General features: G+C 54.0%; 1 protein-coding gene across 5 annotated transcripts in view; it reads right to left on the reverse strand.

Moving 5' to 3' along the window:
- Positions 1-18,913, reverse strand: part of SMARCA4 (SWI/SNF related BAF chromatin remodeling complex subunit ATPase 4) — a 90,489-nt gene that overhangs the window by 12,171 nt on the left and 59,405 nt on the right. For 3 of the 5 annotated variants that reach the window (XM_080827064.1, XM_080827062.1, XM_080827063.1), the window contains exons 24-30: positions 16,970-17,136; positions 14,234-14,397; positions 11,776-12,003; positions 11,425-11,523; positions 11,090-11,167; positions 10,197-10,415; positions 6,050-6,303 (exon numbers count right to left, since the gene is read on the reverse strand). In XM_080827064.1, the coding sequence (XP_080683190.1) occupies positions 6,050-6,303; positions 10,197-10,415; positions 11,090-11,167; positions 11,425-11,523; positions 11,776-12,003; positions 14,234-14,397; positions 16,970-17,136 (1,209 nt within the window). The remainder of the gene's footprint in view (positions 1-6,049; positions 6,304-10,196; positions 10,416-11,089; positions 11,168-11,424; positions 11,524-11,775; positions 12,004-14,233; positions 14,398-16,969; positions 17,137-18,913) is intronic. The other 2 variants (XM_080827066.1, XM_080827065.1) reach the window with 1 other exon arrangement.

The raw sequence follows: 18,913 nt of genomic DNA on the forward strand, positions 1-18,913 counted from the left end.
GCCCGCCCCTGCACCCGCATCCAGGCTGGCCAGGGCCTGGCTGATGGCGATCAGCCGTTTGCTCAAGACTGCTCACCAGGGCATTTCTCAGGGCGGGCTCCCGGCTGGGCGCCAGGCAGGAAGTGCTGCCCCCAGACCTGAACCCCCAGGCAGAACCTCCAGCTTCTGCTGCTGGAGCACACCCAGCCTGAGCCTGGGCTCCCCACGAAGGGCAGCATAGCCTTCGATGGCTGAGGCCAGGGAACCCTGAGGCCTCTCTGTCCCCTCAGGAAACAGCTCCCCGGCCTGTCCACCCTCTGCTCTCTCCCCGAAAGGAGAATGTCCCGAGGGGCCTGAGGTATCTCTCCCGGGGAACTGGTCAGCCAGACAACCTGCCCTGGGGCTTGCTACAGCGCCTGTTTTTCTTGCAAATCAACGTACAACTCTTTCAACTCCCAAGAACCATCTGCTCTTTGATTCTCAACAGGGAGGCACAGGGCTCCCCCTAAGGGCAAAGGGCAAGGGGTAACAGGTTTTAATTAGGCAGCAGATGCCAGGTTCAGGCCGGCCGAAGCCGCCACCACAGACGAGGCCAGGGCCCTTCACTGTCCACAATGGATTCAGGGCTGGTGTGTAGGCAGCGTGCCTGGCCTGCGGTATCTCACATTTGGGATCTCTAGAATCCCATTTGGGGGATTCTACTTTTGTGCTGGAAACTGAGGCAGGGAGATGGATGGTGAACCCAGATGTCTGTGACACTCAAGTCATCCAAGCCCTTTTAAAATAGCTGGGAAGGGGAAGGGGAAAGGGGACCGAGAGGGTCTGCTCAGTGGGGCTTAGCCTCGGCAGCCTGAACGCATCCACCAGCTTCCTGAGCCATCGAGAGTAACCTGCAAGGACCTCCTAGAACATGTGTTCCCGCCCGTCACATCGGTAGGATCAAGTTCAGGAAACCTGGCGCCGCCTCTCCACTGCCCAACAGCCATGACTCTGCCCTACAGTAGGTCACGGTCAAGCTCAAAAGCCCAGCGGGGAGCACAGGTACTATGGAGGGTCCTTCTCTCACCGCCGCCCCCCCCCCCCCCGCCAAAGCTCCCAGGTGTGAGCTCCAGAGCGCACGCTCACGGACCAGCATTTGCAGACGGCGCCTTCGCTACCTTTCGCTGGCAGCACACACAGCCCTGTGACACAGTCCCAACCTGACCAGGAATCTGTGCCTGACTTATTTTCGTGTTTAGATTTTAAAGCCCAAATCCCTACCTTCCAACTTACTTTCTTCATTCCAGTTCCAACTTTGCCCGTGAACCACAGGGCAACCCCTGATCCCTGATGCAGTTCGAGATTTCCAAGCCCTGAGAAGGAGGAGCCCTGTGAGGTTCTGCAGTGCAGGCTCAGGCCATGACATCCCCTGGCCTTAGCTGGCTTTCTCTGCACACAGGACGCCAGTGCCCTCGGCCTCAGGGCCTCTGCATATGCTGACCCCTTTGCCCCTGACACTCCTCTCTTTCTCCTCCCCTGGCGGGGGCCCTGCTTACGCTCAGGCTCTGCTGGTGCAGCATACCTTCAGGCCACACTTGACACAGGGGCCTGGGGAGGGAGGGGCAGGGCGATCCTGAACCTGAGCAGATATGAAACAAAAGCTTCTAGAGGAAGACATCACCTGTATGTGGACACGGACGTAAGTACAAAAGTAGTATCAAATGTGATCTCACTGGTATTGAAATACGACTGGTGGAGATCTTGAAATTTGTCATCAAAAGCAACATCTCGAGTAATGCCCACTGACAACGGGGTGGCCCTGCTCACACACGGCAGCAGGGACCCAGCAGAAGCACTCCCTCGAGTCCCTGCACGGAGACCCCAACCCCGGCTCCCATGAGCACTGGGAGTGGAATCCGAGGCACCTGGCCCTTTTGCTCAGCAAGGCAGACTCGGGAGTATCGAATCCAAATGCCGACAATGTCCTGTAATCATTTACTGGCATCGAGGAGCCACTAAGCTGCAATAGTTCCTTCTCTCCTCAGGCTCCGTGTTTAACGCAAGTATAGATTTTAACTAATTAGAATGTTCTGGCAAGTAAAAAAATTTAAAAAACAAATATAGATGCTTCACTTCCTCTTCTAGAAATGAGCTATATAGGAAGTCTGAGACAAGGAAGTGTGTGGTAGGATACTTCCAAACTTATTTCACTTTGGTTCTCTTTGGTGTGGTGCGGTGTCTGGTCCCTCAGAACCTTCCAGGTGCCTGACGGGTGTGCCGTGAGAGTTTAACCTGGTCCAAAGAGAGGTCTGGCCTTTGTGCCAGGCTCCTGGGTGGTAATCTCTCAGCCCTTGAAATGTCCTGCCTTCTGGGCTGCCTTTGTTTACCTGGGGGCCTTTGGCTCAGAGTGTCTCTGACTGCGACTTAAGGCAGGGGTGATGGGTCACGTGGCACAGTTCAACCCACAGAGGAGCTACAGACTGAGGTGAGCCACATGGGCAGTTAGTCGTGTCTCTGTGACCAAGTTCCAGTGAAAACTCTAGACACTGAGGCTTGCTTGGTTGGCAGTGCTCTGTGAGTCTTGTCTCCTAATGTGTCAGGGAAGTCAGCGTTGTCAGCGATTCCCTGGGGAGAGGACGCCTGGAAGCTCCACACACACACCTCTCCAGGACGCTGCCCTGATGTCCATCTGTGTCCTTGCACTGTAACAAACCATAACTGTGAGTTGAACAGCTTTCAGAAAGTCCAGACAGTCCTTCTAGAGAATTAGCAAGCCTGAGTGTGGTCTGGGCTCCCGGAACTCTGCAACTGGTGTCAAGAGTGACGGTGGTCCCACTGCTCACCCAATCTCACAACAGGACGAACGGTACTACTGTTTCTCTCTGTGGTTTCAAATTCAGGATGTTAAGGGATGTCAAAAATATCCATTAAATAGATCAGCCTTTTACCCAAACGTCATCTTTGAAAGTATTTGCTATGAGAAAACTTTTCAAGCAGGAAAACAGGATAATTTTCCCAAGTCTCTATGTGCCCTGCTTGATCTTTTCCTAGGGGACCACCAACAAAGCAGCAGGCGGACGGACCCGCTCCAATCACTTCTCGACGTCAGCATGCGGGAGGCTTCCTTTAATGACCATATATACAAGTTCCACTTGTAACTTCTCTACATTTCTTTCCACTGTAACGGAGAACTCCCAGTCCTGTGATGTCACCCATTCCAGGAGGACGGGGGCTAGCTGCCAACCATGTGTCAAACCCTCCACTAAGGTGTCCCGCCACGCGGGTCTCACGCCAGCCGGGAGTGAAGCTCTGTGACCCCAGGGCTGGAGCTTTCATCAAACTGGATCTCAGCCTCCTGCAGAACAGCCTCCACAAGGGGACAATGTGAGTTTCACGCCTGACTTCTCACCCCATCTTGCACGTGCTGGAAGAACAACTGTAGGCAGCAGCTAGAGGAGTCAGTTCGTCTCTTCTCACGTGATCCTAGGGCTAAGGCTGATGCTCAGGGGGCGTCCGCAGTAAGTCATGAGATGACTAAAAAAAAAAAGGATACTTTTTTTTTTTTTTTAAAGTTTGAAAATAGCCAAGGTCTTAAAACAAGTTCAGGAGGCTGTTTCCAAGCGTCTTGTGTTTTGTCTTCTTTTAAACCGAGGTGTATCACTGCAGGAAAGCATGCGTATCAAATGTTTATCCTGATGAACGTTTTCATCTCTTTTAAACATTTTTAAAAAATATTTTATTTATTTGAAAGGGAGAGAGAGTAGGAGAAGGGGGAAGAGCAAAGGGAGAGGGAGAAGCAGACTCATCACCAAGCAGGGAGCCCGATATGGAGCTGGACCCCAGGACCCTGAGACCATGACCTGAGCCGAAGGCAGATTCTAAACCGACTGAGCCACCCAGGCACCCTGAATGCTTTCATGTCTTGAGGTAACCACTGTTCCACACCCATCACCATGATCAGCTTTTCAACTTCCTTTAACTGTAAGCATCCTGTAGGTACCTGTTATTGTTTGGCTTCTTTGACTCAAAAAAATGACTGTAAGATTCTCCCAGAGAGTGGAGGGATGTCTGTTCCTATGGTTGGTAGAATCCTGCTCTTGGGTTAGGCCTCCACTGATATGTTTTCCCATGGCTGGACACTGGGCAGTTTCGTTTGGGGCAGTTACGATCAAGGCTGCTATGCACGTGCTTGAACCTGTCTTTGGGTGGACACAGGCATTCAGCAATCTCTGGTTTACAACAGGATTGGAGTCTGTGGGTCAGAAGGTTTAGTCCCAAAGAGCGGACTGCTCCCGTAAGCAGGAGGTGAAGTCCATGTGCTTGCCAACACTTCAAGGAGTTTTAGCCATTCTGGTGGGTGTATGGAGGCATCTCTGGTTTTATGGTGCCTTACCTCGATGTTACCAGCAACATCGATGCCAACGATCCCAAGTACTTTTTCACATGCTGATCGGTCACTGGGATATCTCCTTCCAGATTTCCTTCCTGTTTGTGGCTTTTGCCCGTTTTAAAATTTCAGTCGGTGTAAATATTCACTGGCTTCACGAAGGTGTCCTTGGATGAACAGATGTTCTTAATCTTAGTGACGTCTACTTTATAGGTCTTTTCTGGTTAGTGGTGCTTGTGTCCTGTTCAGAAGCCAACGCCTATCTACATCGAGGCCGTGAAGATTTTCATCGATGCTTTCCTCCACAATTTGTTCAACCTTTCACACTGATGTCTCCATTTCAACTTAACACATGTGTAAGGTGTTGGGTAAGGTCAAGGTTCACCTCCATCTCGATAACCCAAAGACCAGCACGACTTTCGGCGAGTCCATCCTTGCCCTCTAACCTTTAAGGGTCTTCTTCATTTTGATAATTTTGAGACTCCCTTGCAAAAAGATCATTGGGATGTTTTGTTTTCATTGGATTTTTGCACATTCCATATTTCAAATAATTGTGGAAATTGTCTTAAAGGTGAAGTTTGCGTATCAGCTGAATACTTTCTTCTCTAATGCTGATGCTACATTTTTAGGGTGGATGGTTGAGCTGAAACAAGCCTTTCTCACTTAGTCATCTGTTTCTTTTCTAATAATAAGATTCTTTTTTTAAGTGCAATCTGTACCCTTTATTTGGGTACAATCACCATCCCCCCCAAATTTCACACCTGTGAGCCTCTCCAAATGATGCACTGAGAGCTTACATACACCTCAACACTTCTCCCTCCTACAGATGACAATTTGCCCTTACTTTGCTTAATGACCGCCACATGTTACTATAAAATCAAACTGGACAACCGTCTTGTTATCATGACAGCTACATTGGCCAGTATGCACCAGAAAATGGACTAAGACACTGGGGAGTAGTACGAGCTGAGCCCTGAGCAAGATCCAGGCCTCAGGTCCGAGCTGGTGGACCGCGTGCACATGCTCCCGTGGAGGGCCTCAGAGAACCGTTGTTTTCTTACTTAAATGGTACCTGTGAACCACACACAGATCTGTTGCAGTCTCCTACTCTGTGTGTCTGCGAGAGCAGGGACCCCAAATCCCAGAGCGGAGCCTGGTCAGTCTTTGCCACATGTGGCCCACCTGCAATGGCCCAGGGTGAGAACTGGGCTGGCATGTCACCCATGTGTGGGGAGAGGGTGGAAACTCTAGAGAAGGGAAGCTGCTTGGTCTTGGCTCCAGATACACCGGCCCTCGCACCACAGCCCACTGGCTGTGCGATCAGCACCCATCACAGCACGGGTCCCTCCCTTTCCGCCTCGCCCATCACTGGCCCCCTGAGGCCTCTCCGCAAGCTCCTGCCTCTGCTGGACCACTCGGCTCCAGACCTCCATTCCCCAGGGGTCCCCCTCAAACATCACAATCCCTGAAAACGGCCCCTGCCTCCACTTCCCCATGAAGTTTTCTCTTCCCTCTCACCGCAGATGAGAGCGTGCTTGCCTCCCGCAGAACGTGCATTCAACGAGGGCAGGCGTACTGAGACAAAGACAGGCCACTAATGTTTGTTCACTGACTGTCCCGACAACCGGCTCACAGGCACACAGAAGGTCGGGTGGGGCACCTCTGAGGACCCCCAGCGCCCACCTGCTGCGGTCCTTGGCTTACCTGTCCTTGTACTTGATCACAGCGTCCACGATCTTCTTCATCTTCTTGGTGAGGTTGGGGGGGTTTGGGGACAGCTTCTCAGCGGGTGGCCGGCCGCGCTTCTTCTGCTTCTTGCTCTCGTCGTCCTTGTCGCGGCTGCGGGTGCTGGTGGTCGGGGTGGAGGAGCCGGCGTCACTGTCCCGCTTGCGCTTCCGAGACGATTTCTTCTGCCGGACCTCCTCTTCGATCTCCTCCAGCGTGCCCTCCTCGATGGCCTTCAGGGTCAATAGTGGTAAAATAGGACAGCCAGCACCGAGGTCGACAAGCAAAGGTCATGGCGCAAACCCACAGTCCCCAGCGGGCCAGCTCTGCCTCCCCAGGTGCTCCCCACCCACGCCCGGCCTGAACAAACCCACAGTTGCATTTCGTTACCAATTAAAGAGGCACAGACCCACCAAAGGTCCCCGAAGACTTGGACCCTGGGATCCCTCCACCAGGAGGTAACACTACGAGTCCTTCTGCTCTAGATCCTCACCATTTTTCTTAAAAATTGTGACAAAATGTACATGACACAAAACTGACCCCTCAACCACCTTCAATAGTGCGCTCGGGTGGCCTAAGGTACACTCAATGCTGTGCACGCCATCACCACCGTCCAAAGCCAGGGCTCACCCAGCCCTTCCCACAGACGTGCACAGCACCGAGGACAGCGCTGGCCTTTATCCACACACCATACCGGGACTCGGGATTTTGCTTACTACGTCCTGGATGTACTTCCTGTCGTTTTTCTGCAATGTAATTTTTGATGTCTGTTTAGTATTTCATTGTTTTACAATACACAGCCTCATTTAGACTTGCCCTGTCCTTGGGCATTTCAGCTGTCTCCATGTTGGGGAGGAGCCCCAGTGTGAGGAAGGCCACGACCGATAGCTGTGTTATTTGTACACAGACTTTTCTTTTTTTTTTTTTTTTAAGATTGTATTTATTTGACAGAGAGAGACACAGTGAGAGAAGCAACAGAAGCAAAGGGAGCGGCAGAGGAAGAAGCAGGCCTCCCGTGGAGCAAGGAGCCCGATGTAGGGCTCGATCCCAGGACCCTGGGATCAGGACCTGAGCCGAAAGAAACGACTGAGCCACCCAGGCGCCCCTATACACAGACTTCTGACAGCGAAACTGCCGAGCAAGTTTCTGTGAACAAGATTAATTTTTGAACAACACTAACTGATTCATTCTCAATGATAAGGACTCATTTGCACATCTTTATCCCCGAAGATAAAGAGAAGAGAAGCCAGGGGAGCCTGCAATCAGGACAGGGAGTGGGGGCAGGACTCCAAGGGACGTCTGGTTGTCCGTCTCACATTTATCAGCTGTGACTGTGAGCAGGACACAGGGCCAGGTGTCGAGGACAGCCTCAGCTCATATCCCTCACGGAGGGAAGAGAGTAAGCAAATGTCTTGCGAACATGGTGACAAGCGTGTTGACTGCCAGGAAGGAGGGTGAGTGGTGCTCTGATGGTGGAGCAGACGTGCGCTGGCCGGGGGTCAGGGGAGCATCTCGGGGGAGGTGCCGCTTAAGCTGAGAGCTGAAGAGTAGGGGTGGGTAAGGCATCCAGGCCAAAGGAACAACACGAAGGGTGTGTGGCAGGCAGGAGGGACCGTAAGGCCAGCATGGGGGAGGGTGTGCACTGCGAGCCCAGGTGGGTACAGGGAGCTGAACAGTGCCCCCTGAAGTTCATGTCCACCTGGAACTTCCAAATGTGATCTTTTTTCAAAATAGGATCTTTACTGATTTAATTACTTGAAGAGCAAAAATGAAGTCATCCTGAGTCAGGGTGAGCCCCAACTCCGATGGGAATGTCCCCATGAGAGACAGGAAAGGATACAAAGACACAGGGCAGACAGGCCATGTAAGACGGGAGCAGATGGGGGTGATGTGGCCTCAGGCCGAGGAATGCCGAGGCCCCCACAAGCTGGAAGAGGCGAGGAAAGGTCCTTCTTGGAACCTTTGGAGGAGAAAGGACCTTGCTGACACTCTGACACCAGATTCCAGGCCTCCAGAACTTTCAGAGAATAAACTGCTATGGTTTTAAGTCACCCAATTCGGGGTCCTTGTTGCAGCTCCCCTAGGAATGCAATCCTAGGGTCTCCAGTCCTGAGGCCCAAGCACACGGGTCAGCCCAGCAGGGCAAGAGGCAGCACCATTCTCAAGAGTGTGGGTACATATGGCCTTCGTCAAAATTAAAACACACTTGTGCTTCAAAGGACACCGTTAAAAAAAGTGAACCAATACCCCCCAGCATAGGAGAAAACGCTTGTAAATCACACATCCGATAACGGGAGTTTTGAAGAAGATACGCAAATGGCCGACAAGCACCTCCGGAGATGCCCGGCACCGTTAGCCACCAAGAAAACGCCATTAAAAACCACAAGGAGGTTACCATGGCGTATTCACTGGAAAGGCTAGGGTCAAAAGGACAGGGGACAAACACAGCTGGGATGATGGAGAAACTGGAACTGTCCCACACTGCTGGCAGGAACGTAAAATGGTGTGGCTGCTGTGGAGAACAGTCTGGAAGTTCCTCAGAAGATTAAATAAGCAAATTACCATTTGATTCAGAAATTCTATTTCTGGGTGTTCATGTGATAGAAATCACAACATCTATCCTGCCAAAATCTTGTCCTCCGATGTCCACAGCAGGCCAGAGGTGGAAAACAGGCCAACCGTCTGCCAGCGAGCAAAGACGTTACCACCGTGCAGTCTAGCTGCGCACCAGGCCACTACTTGGCCTTGACGAGGAGGGACACTTGCTGCCGCATGGATAAACCTTGAAAATACACTATCCTTGAAAACACGTGGCCCACGGCCAGAAGCCAGTCGCCGAAGGGAGGACACATCCCTCCATTCGTATGAAATCTCCAGAACAAAAGTGAGGGGGGATAAAGGCATGGGAAGAGAGCTGAAGAGGACAGAGCTTTTTTCTGAGGTGAAGAGAATATTCCAAAGCTATTTTGTGGTGATCGCGGCACAACACTGGATACTCTAAAATCTACAGAATTGTACGACTTAATTGAGTGAATTCAGTGGTATATATATTACCTTAAAAAAAAAAAAGTAAAATGTGCTCATAACAGTATTAGCATATGGACAACTGTTTTTAAAAGGAATTGTGTCTCCTGGGGAAGGTACGTGCTATGGTGAGTGTTGTGAAGTGTGTAAATCTGGCGATTCACAGACCTGGACCCCTGGGGCTAACAATACATTATACGTTAATAAAAAAATTGTTTACAAATTACAGAGATACAAAAAAAAAAAAAAGTATTGTGTCTCAAAAGTGCAGAGCCATGGGAGCTCTACACGTCTGCATTCGGGCCTACGTTCCATTGCCAGGGGTTCTTCTCTTGTCCCTGGAGCTCGGGGCCGACAGCTGAGGAGCTGGACAAGCCAGAGGCCCCACCTGAGGGTCACGGGCTCCCCGGCACATGTCAGTGGCCCCCTCGAGAGCCCCCGAGCCGGCGGGCTCACTAGTCTGGGTGGTTCTGAGCTGCCAGGGCAGGGCCAGGGCTGCCGGACCTCATGGACTGAGGAGACAGTGGGGCCGCAGTCAGTCAAGAGGAACCCCAGGGAGTGTGACCAGAGGACTAGGAAGGCCCCATGGTTTGTTCCGGGGTGCACCCATCAGCCGGGCCCAGCTGAATGCCACCACCTGGTGTCTGGGGAGGGTTGCATGGGGAAGGGCCTGACACGTCACCACAATCCCAGTGGGCTCACCAGGCGCCCGCGGCCCTGACTCAGCCACCTATACCTGTTGCTGCCAGGGACCCGGCTCTGGGGTCAACGTGCCCCACGTGAGGCTGTCGGACCACCGCTGGCACTCCCACCCATGTGGGGGGGCAGGTCACCCTCTGACCCATCACTGTGTTTTCCACCGCCAGGCACTGGGAAGAGCACAGCAAGCTGAGAGCGGCCAGACTTCCCACGAAGCTCTCGTAAACCTCCCGTGCTGGTCAGGAGGACCTGAGTGAGCGGGTCCCCCGTCAGAGGTGTCGCCGTGGTTAACGAAAACCAAGTACGGCCAAAGGGAGCCCGCTTGGGTTCTGGATGAGCCCCAGCGCGGCTGTCGAATCTCTGCTCTCCCGCCCCGCCCCGGCCGGCCCTCTCCAGCATGTACCTTGAGCCACTGCTTCTCGGTCAGCGAGTCGCTGTAGTCCACCTCCTTGCGGTGGCGGGAGCCGCGGCCGAACATCTTCTCCTCCTCCTCCTCGCAGGTCAGCCGCTCCACCTCAGCGTCATCCTTGATGATCCACGAGGGGAGCTCGTCCTCCTCCATCAGGCGTGGCTTCCGCTTGGGGTTTCGGGCCTCCTCGCGCCTGCGGTCCAGGTCCATGCGCTGGGGGGCGCGGGGCAGGGGCAGAGGGAGAGAATGTGAGCACGGGGAGAGCTGGGGGCACACAGGGGCATGTGGCAAGGGGAGGCTTTGAGCCTGCTCAATGGCACCTCTGAGGTTTGGGGCTCTGAGAGCAGACCCTCGTTAGGGGCTCGGCCTCGGGGACAGAGAATTCCAGAAAAGATGGGAGGATCGCAGAAGAGGGGCCAAGGGCCCACACTCTGACTCCATGCGGACTTGCGCCTTTTACCCAGAGCTAAGGAGCACCTCTGACTGACCACAGGCCGGGGACAGTACGACCTCCCTCTGAAAGGGAATCACAAGGACAAAACAATCAGGAGGACAGGCAAGTCCTCCATGTGCCAAGCCTGAGGGTCACACACAGGATGGGTGTGCATGCGTGTGTGCGTGCGTATATGCATGTGCGTGTCCCACCATTGTGGCAATCCTCTTCAGGGACCACGGAAGGAGGACATGTCAGTTAGGAGGCAGCGTGGGGCCCCCCGAGAGAGGCCCCAGCTCCATGACCCACCAGAGACACCGCCATCTCCAAGAAGTCTTGCTCTGTCTGTACTGAGCTGTCTTATTCTACTTAGTGTTGGTAGGACGGGGCGTGCAATGCCCGCAAAGCGCCTCCAGAGGTGTGCGGGGTGCCCCTCTCTGCCCGCGGTACGTACCATGAACAGGTCAAACTCCTCCTCGTGCCGGGCAATCATCTGGTTCACCGTCTCATCGTCGGGCACTTCGTCTTCTTCCTAGAAGGGTTCACACAGTTAGTCCGAGTGCGGAGAGGCCGGGGTGGGCGGCGGCCGGGCTCGGAGGCGAGCGGCGGCGGTCCGTGGGAGATGAGCTGGCGGTCCCAGTCCGGCTGCGGTGGATGGGGACCCACACGGCAGCGAGAGGCACACACGCACACGCACACGCACGCTCCGTGGGATCAGGGCCCTTGCTGGCCGTCTCAGCCGAGAAGCCGAGGATTGAATGGGCGTGGAGACTGAACTACCCCTCTCACCTTTAGAGGTGGCTCCTCCAAGTCGGGGTTGACGCCCGCTGGCGGAGGGGCAGTGTGGGCGAAGCTGGCACTGCCGCTGCCCGTGCTGCAGTGTCTGCTCTGTGGATAAATAGAGGACTTCAGTCTCCAGGGCTGTCAATCCGGCGTCTTTCACCAGCAGTTTAGAAAAAAAAAACCACTTCAAAGAAAAAGCAAGTACTCATCCTCTTTCCTTTCAGCCCACACTCCCTTTACTCCAAAGGGATGCAAAAAAAATAAGAGTGCAAAAAAGGTAAAAAAACAAAAATGAAAAGCCGCTCATGCGTCCACCACTCACGCCGGGGAGGGGGTCGGGGCCGGCGCTGCCCTCACCTCGTCCTGCTCCTCGTGCTCGAGAATGGCCTGCAGGAAGGCGCGCCTCTCGTGGCTGGAGGATTTCTGGTCGAACATCCCAGCCTGGATCACCTTCTGGTCAACATTGAGCTTGTACTTGGCCGCGGCCAGAATCTTCTCCTCTACGCTGTTGACCGTGCACAGACGGAGCACCCGCACCTCATTCTGCTGCCCGATGCGGTGGGCGCGGTCCTGGGCTTGCAGGTCCTAGAGGGAGAGATGCAGGTCAGTCCCGATCCAGCTCTGCGGAAGTCAAAGAGGCAGCCAACCTCTCGGTGCTGTCTGGAAAGGCCTTCCTGTTTTTGTGTGCCTGCTTTCTCCTGCCGGGCCCTTCTGCCTTCCCCCGACCAGCAGCTTCTGGAGCGGGGAGCCCAGGAACGCAACCTGCAGCCTGTGCCAGAATGACGATCCCCGAGGACCGTCCCTTCCCGTCTTACCGGGATTCTCTAGGTACTCCAGGGCACGGTGCAATTTGGAGGGCAAGTCCTGGGCCGTTTTGTTCCCAAGGAGCTTGGGTCACAGCTGCACGGGACCCCTCACCTACTCCAGGAGGCCCCACGCTTGGGGAGGCCATATCGTGGTTAAGAGCATCATTCATGGGATGGTTAAGAAGCCAGGCAGCATCTTGGCAATGCCTGGTTTGGTTGTAGGCCCTGCTCCTTCTCTGCTGTGCAGTCGAGGTCCAACCTCTATGAGACTCAGGACTCACTCTGTTTGACACAGACCCTTCTGGTGACTGTGAGGGATGAAGAACTAAATGGCATTGGATACTCAGCCCAGAGTGTGCCGCAGAACAAGCTCCGATCACATGGTAGCTATGGCTGCCGACACTGTCTGCATCATCACCCCAGCTCCGAATCAGGAGGGCTCGCACGAAACCCCGCATCTGGGCCAGGAGCAGTGGGGGCCTACAGTCAAGATTCACACCCGGTGGGGCCCAGGAGTGCCTTGTGTCTACAGCTGAGCTCCGAGTTCGGCCGGCACACTTCCTGGCGGTGCTTCCAAGCACGGGCTATCAGGCCCCAGGGAACGCCTGCCCACTGTCTGCCTGCCACTGGGGACAGCACACCATGATCACATCTCAGGAAACTGGCTGGTCACAGAGGTTTTGGTGAGAACTACGCCCCAGGCTGATGACAGAAAGGGACACTAGTAACCAGCCTGAGCCTCCACCCAACAGATGGGCTACACTTCACACCATGTACTAGTGCCTCCAGGCTACAGGGAAAGACGGGCTTATACCCTGCAGTGGGAGAGAAACCTGGGGCAGCCTTCTGGAAGCCACTTAGGCAGAGGTGACCTGAATGTGCAGAGGACATGCCCATGGGCCAAGCAACCCCCACCTCTTGGGACTGACTGGTCAGTGAGTCCTGTCCCAACACTCCAAAAGGGGGACAAGGGGCTCCCTAAGTGGTCATGCTGAGCAACAAAACCCAGACGCCTGCCAAGTGCGGTCAGAGTCAAGTCTCAAGGCCACCATATGCCCGGACACCTGGCAGCTGAGGACATGGCCGTGTAGAGTTGCAGTGCGCTTGCCCCGAGAGGAGAAACACAGCAGCTGCTGGAGGGAAGAACACGTGCTAGAACCCGCCGTGTTTGTCAAAACCAGAATACACGTGTGTGCATACAGGTACAAGATGGCACGTGGTCAGAAAGAGCGGGATTGGTGGGAGGGGGAAAATGGACTCTTCAGTTTATGTTATTTTGAGTTACTGATATTTGCATTAAAAAAGACTATTACTTTTACAATGAGACATCAGGAAAAGTTAAAAACTCCCTTAAAAAATTGCTGTACTGGGGCACTTGGGTGGTTCAGTGGGTTAAAGCCTCTGCCTTCGGCTCAGGTCATGATCCTGGGGTCCTGGGATTGAGCCCTGCATCGGGCTCTCTGCTCAGCGGGGAGCCTGCTTCCCCCCTCTCTCTCTGCCTGCCTCTTTGCCTACTTGTGATCTCTCTCTGTCAAATAAATAAATAAAATCTTAAAAAAAAAATTGCTGTACCTACCAAATACCATTTCTCTGAAGCTACTGGCATAGAGCCCCGGAGAGGGCACACGGATACAAAATCAGTGCAGCAGTGTACACATGCGCCCCGGTTGTTTCTAAAAGCACAGTGTGTGAGAGCTCACACAGGATGCAACCTGGAAGACTTGGATCTCAAAAAAACTGAAAATCACTGATGGCTGATAAGCTAAGGGCATTTTCCACTTTACATATTTACATAAAATGAGGACTTTTTTTTAAAAACAGGAATGGAGTATGTATTTTTCATAATCAAAGCAAAAAGCAGTGTTTTTAAAAATAAGGAAAAATGAATACTCTCAGGGCTTTTCTACAAAGGCCTCAGGCGCTGTGGGTGCCGCCGGGAAACCGGGATGAGAGAGGGTCTCCAGGGAGCCTCTAGTCCCTGCCCCACCTGGGGGCCAGCCCAGCCTCACCTGGTGGGGGTTCCAGTCGCTATCGAAGATGATCACAGTGTCGGCCGACTGGAGGTTGAGCCCGAGCCCCCCGGCGCGGGTGCTGAGCAGGAAGATGAAGTACTCGGAGCCCGGCTCATTGAAGGTTTTCAGCAGCATGCCCCGGTCCTCCGCTTTCGTCGTTCCTAAGAGGCGCGGGGACAAGGCTGTGAGTGGGAGGACCATGCAGGGTGGGATGGGGGGCGATGGCGAGGAGGCACAGAGGAACAGCGGCTCCACAGAACGGGGACAGCGCATGCACACATCCCACAGAGGCCTCCTGGGCCAACTCCACGTGTGTGCCTGAGCCGTTGAGGTTTACGGTGCAAACAAGTGGATGCCACTCCTCCCACCCCAGGAGGTGGAAGGGAGCTCCTACAGGCCACTGCGTCACCTTGGAGTCAAATGGACCCGATGTGGGCACGACACAGGACGGGTGCCGGGGCACAGGGCCTGGAATGAGGCACTGGCCAGGGGGCTGGTGCCTGCCTCCATCCCACTGCAGGGGGTTTCTCTATCCCCAGAGGCTTCTGCAGGCGAGCACACAGGTGCCTCACTACACGGACTCTGCCCCGCGAGCAGCAGCGGCTTCCCCTTTCATGGAGCCACGGGGACTCTCACGTGACCAGTCAGGACACGATCCACAGCCCCGTGAGCACCAGAGGGGCACACAAGCCCCTTGGGTGGCTGCCAGCTCAGAGCAAAGGTGTCTTTGGCAAAATCAGGAGTCATTTTTGGTGATGAAATGAAGATTAAATGCTTCCAGCCACCTGCTCAACCATCACGCTGCACAGCACAGAGGCCTGACAGCCACAGGGGCCTGGCTGGGGCAGAGAAGGGGCAGGCCCATGGCGAAGGGCCCGCTGCCCCCAGGCCCAGCCCACACCCTCACTCCCACCGCTCTGACACTGGAAGGTTCCATCTCACAACATGCTGCTAGAGCTGGTCTGTGCCCACATGTGTACTGTGTAGCTGTGGCTGAGTGGACAAAAGTCTTCTCACCACGGAGGACAAGGAAAGAGAAGAGGCAAATGAACCCCTGCTGGGGGGGAACACGCTCTCCACCTACAGCCTCTCCTGAGGGCTGGCATGGTGACAGACAAGACCAAGTGTGCACAGGGCCCGGCCCCTGAAGAATGGGCGAGGTGGCTGGAGAGGTCTGGCCACCAGTCTCCAAGCCTTGGGAAGGAGGTCCCAGAAGGAGGCAGGGACATAGTAAGACACACACTGTCACCTGTGCTTGTAAAGGTTGCCCCAGATGGAACTCCAAGACCAGGAGGACGGATGGCAAGACGGACACAAAGGGCCGGCTGCGGGTGAGGGCAGGGAGGCCAGAGACCGACAGGTGATCAGCCCAGCAACCACAGGTCTGTAGTCTGTGAAACCACAGTTCCGCCAGATGCACAGCAAGACAAATGAGGGTGCAGAGGTTTGGGGCAGCCTGCCAGGGAAATGCACTTGGTGATGAGCTTCAATAAAAGCTCGGAGATGGGGCGCCTGGGTGGCTCAGTGGGTTAAAGCCTCTGTCTTCGGCTCCGGTCATGATCCCAGGGTCCTGGGATCAAGCCCTGCATCAGGCTCTCTGCTCAGTAGGGAGCCTGCTTCCCCCACCCCCTCTGCCTGCCTCTCTGCCTACTTATGATCTCTATCAAATAAATAAATAAAATCTTTAAAAAAAAAAAAAAGCTCGGAGGAGCTGTAAGAAAGGAGCCACCAAAAGAACTGTGTTTGAGCCAGAAGCTCCCAAGCTCGCTCCTGGGGAATCCGGGCACTCTTGCAGTTGGACAGAGCATGGACTTCCTCCAGGGCCTCCTGGCCAGTCGACATGTATCAGAGCCTGCGTCCCACATGCTGTCACCATCTCACTCAGCAACCTTCTCCCTGGGGCTCCCGCATGCTGGGATAAAGCCAGAGAAACACAACTTTCCAGGAGAGTATGGGAGTCGCAGCTAAGCACTGTTCCCAGGAGAACCTGCCATCATCCTGCGTCACCAGCTGCCGTCTCCCCCGACCCACTACCCTCAGTGCACACGATTTGGCCATGGACAAACTCGATTCCAGCTCCAGGCCTGGCCAGTGACAGCTCTACAACCACCTGGCAGTGGAAAGAAGAGCATGTGGCTCCCATTAACCTAGAGAGAGCCAGCCCCTGGACTTCTGGGGGAGAAGGTGGGCTGTAGTTGGGAACTGAGAAGTTGGGAACAAGGAAAAAGCATGAGGGGAGCCTGGACAGCTTGCCTGACAATTAAGCCAAGATGGAGGACAGCGGAGCCAAGAAAAGCCACAGCACTGTCCTCGAGACACCTGGGTCCAGCTGTACCTGAAGCAAGAATAACCCCGGGGGCTCACTATACTTGTCCCTGATGTCCACAGGATGTGGACTTCTGCCACTTCCTACCAAAAGAGGACTGTTCACCACAACCACTGGACCCAGAGCTGTAGTACAAACGCCGTCAGCCTTATGTTTAGGAGACCGGGGTGTCGGATCTGGGCTGGCCGTTCTCCTAGGCCACAGGCTCGGATCCAGCCATGACGCTTGCAGAGCCCTCCCTCCCAGTCCTGCAAGCCTGTGTCACTGAACGTGCTAGGCTCACTCCGGATGCTTGACCCAGTCTCCGGGCCTTGCATGGCCTCGCAAAGGAGGTGACACCGGCCAGTAGCTTTGGCAGCTGTGCATAAACAGGTCCCTCCACAAACATCTCTCCTGCTCATACTCACCATCGAGCCTGAGGTATTTAAAGCCGCGATACGCAAAATAATCTTCCATGATCGTCATGAGGGAGGTCATCTGACAGAACAGCAGCACTTTGTGGCTAGTGGCACGGAGTTTGGGAAGGATCCTATCGAGCAGCTCAAACTTCCCCGAGGCTCGGTACAGGTCCAGCCTGGTGAGCAGGGGGCAGAGGAAGAACACGTTAGTGTCGGCCCTTGGCAGACAGGCAGAGGCGGAAGCGCACCTCCCCGCTCTAGGATCTCATCATGGAGGTCAACGGCGCAGTCTTCCCAGGCTGACCCTCCGACCTCCGTGAAATTCCAGCAAAGCCATTTCAACCCAACTCAAATACGCTCAAGGCCATTCTCGGTCAAGGGTGAGCACATGATTGTCATCAAACTCAGATACTTCTAAGAATGAGAAGAGATGCTATCGGGAAGCACGCTGGGACAACAGGAAGTGGGGCCTCCTCCCTAGGCCACGGGAGGACCTCTAGGAGCAGAGGCTCACGCTGGAGGGCCCACACCACACCCCATGCAGGGTTAAGGGCCACTGCAGCTTCTCTCATTCTCTCCGGTTAACAACCCCGAGCTGAAAGCCTAGCAGACAGGCTGGGGGGTACTGTGTGACATGGCTGCTGATGCGCCAGGGTCAGGACTCGAACTCAGGTCCAGGAGCCCCCATCACGCAACTTGGTATGAAAAATACAGAGCAAAAGAACTTTTTTGATCTTTTATTTGGTGCCTCTGTTTTTCAAAACAGTTTACTAGCTCAGAGAACTGCTGCTGGTCTCAGCTCTAGAGCAAGACTACAGTGATGAAACTTTGACAGGGCATAGTCCAGCACCAGGGCCGAGTGAAGCCTGGGTCGCATCATCAATGCTGGGTGGTTCAGTTAGTTAAGTGCCTGCCTTTGGTTAAGTCATGATCCCAGAACCCTTCTCCCTCTGCCCCTCCCCCTGCTCGTGCACGCTCACACACTCTCTCTCAAATAAAATCTTTAAAAAAAAAAATGCTGGGGAAAAAACCCCAATGACAAGGTGGATTGAATAGCATCTCTCTTAGCAGACGGAGTTGAAGCCCAGAGTGGTTAAAAAGGCTGTCACGAGGGGCACCTGGGTGGCTCAGTGGGTTAAAGCCTCTGCCTTCGGCTCAGGTCATGATCCCAGGGTCCTGGGATCAAGCCCCACATCGGGTTCTCTGCTCCGCAGGGAGCCTGCTTTCTCCTCTCTGTCTGCCTCTCTGCCTACTTGTGATACTTGTGTGATCTCTGTCAAATAAATAAATAAAATCTTTTAAAAAAACAAAAACGCTGTCACAGGGCAACTGGGTGGCTCAGTGGATTAAGCCTCTGCCTTTGGCTCAGGTCATGACCTCAGGGTTCTGGGATGGTGCCCCACATCAGGCTCTCTATTCAACAGGGAGCCTCCTTCCTGCCCGCCGCCCCCCGCCTGCCTCTCTGGCTACTTGTGATCTCTATCTGTCAAATAAATAAATAAAATCTTTAAAGAGAACAAAAAATAAAATAAAAAGGCTGTCATGGATCATAGAGCCTGGATGTGGCTCCGTGGAGCCTGGAAGCCAGCTCTGGCTCTCAAGATAAATGGAGGATTTCTATTCTAGTCCCTTCTTTGGGTATATCTCTATTTCCTAAATTTTCTGCCACGAATATAGCCCCTCCGAAATTGGACAAATGTCATGAGAGCAATAAAGCTAGTCAAGAAGTAAAAAAGAGGGGAGCCTGGGTGGCTCAGTGGGTTAAGCCTCTGCCTTTGGCTCAGGTCATGATCTCAGGGTCCTGGGATCGAACCCCGCATCGTGCTCCTTGCTCAGCAGGGAGCCTGCTTCCCCTGCTCTCTGCCTACTTGTGATCTCTGTCAAATAAATAAAATCTAAAAAAAAAAAAAAGAAAGAAAAGAAGAGAAGTGAAAAAGACCTTCACGTGGATAG

The sequence above is a fragment of the Martes martes genome, assembly GCF_963455335.1.
Source record: "Martes martes genome assembly, chromosome: 1".
Taxonomy (NCBI): domain Eukaryota; kingdom Metazoa; phylum Chordata; class Mammalia; order Carnivora; family Mustelidae; genus Martes; species Martes martes.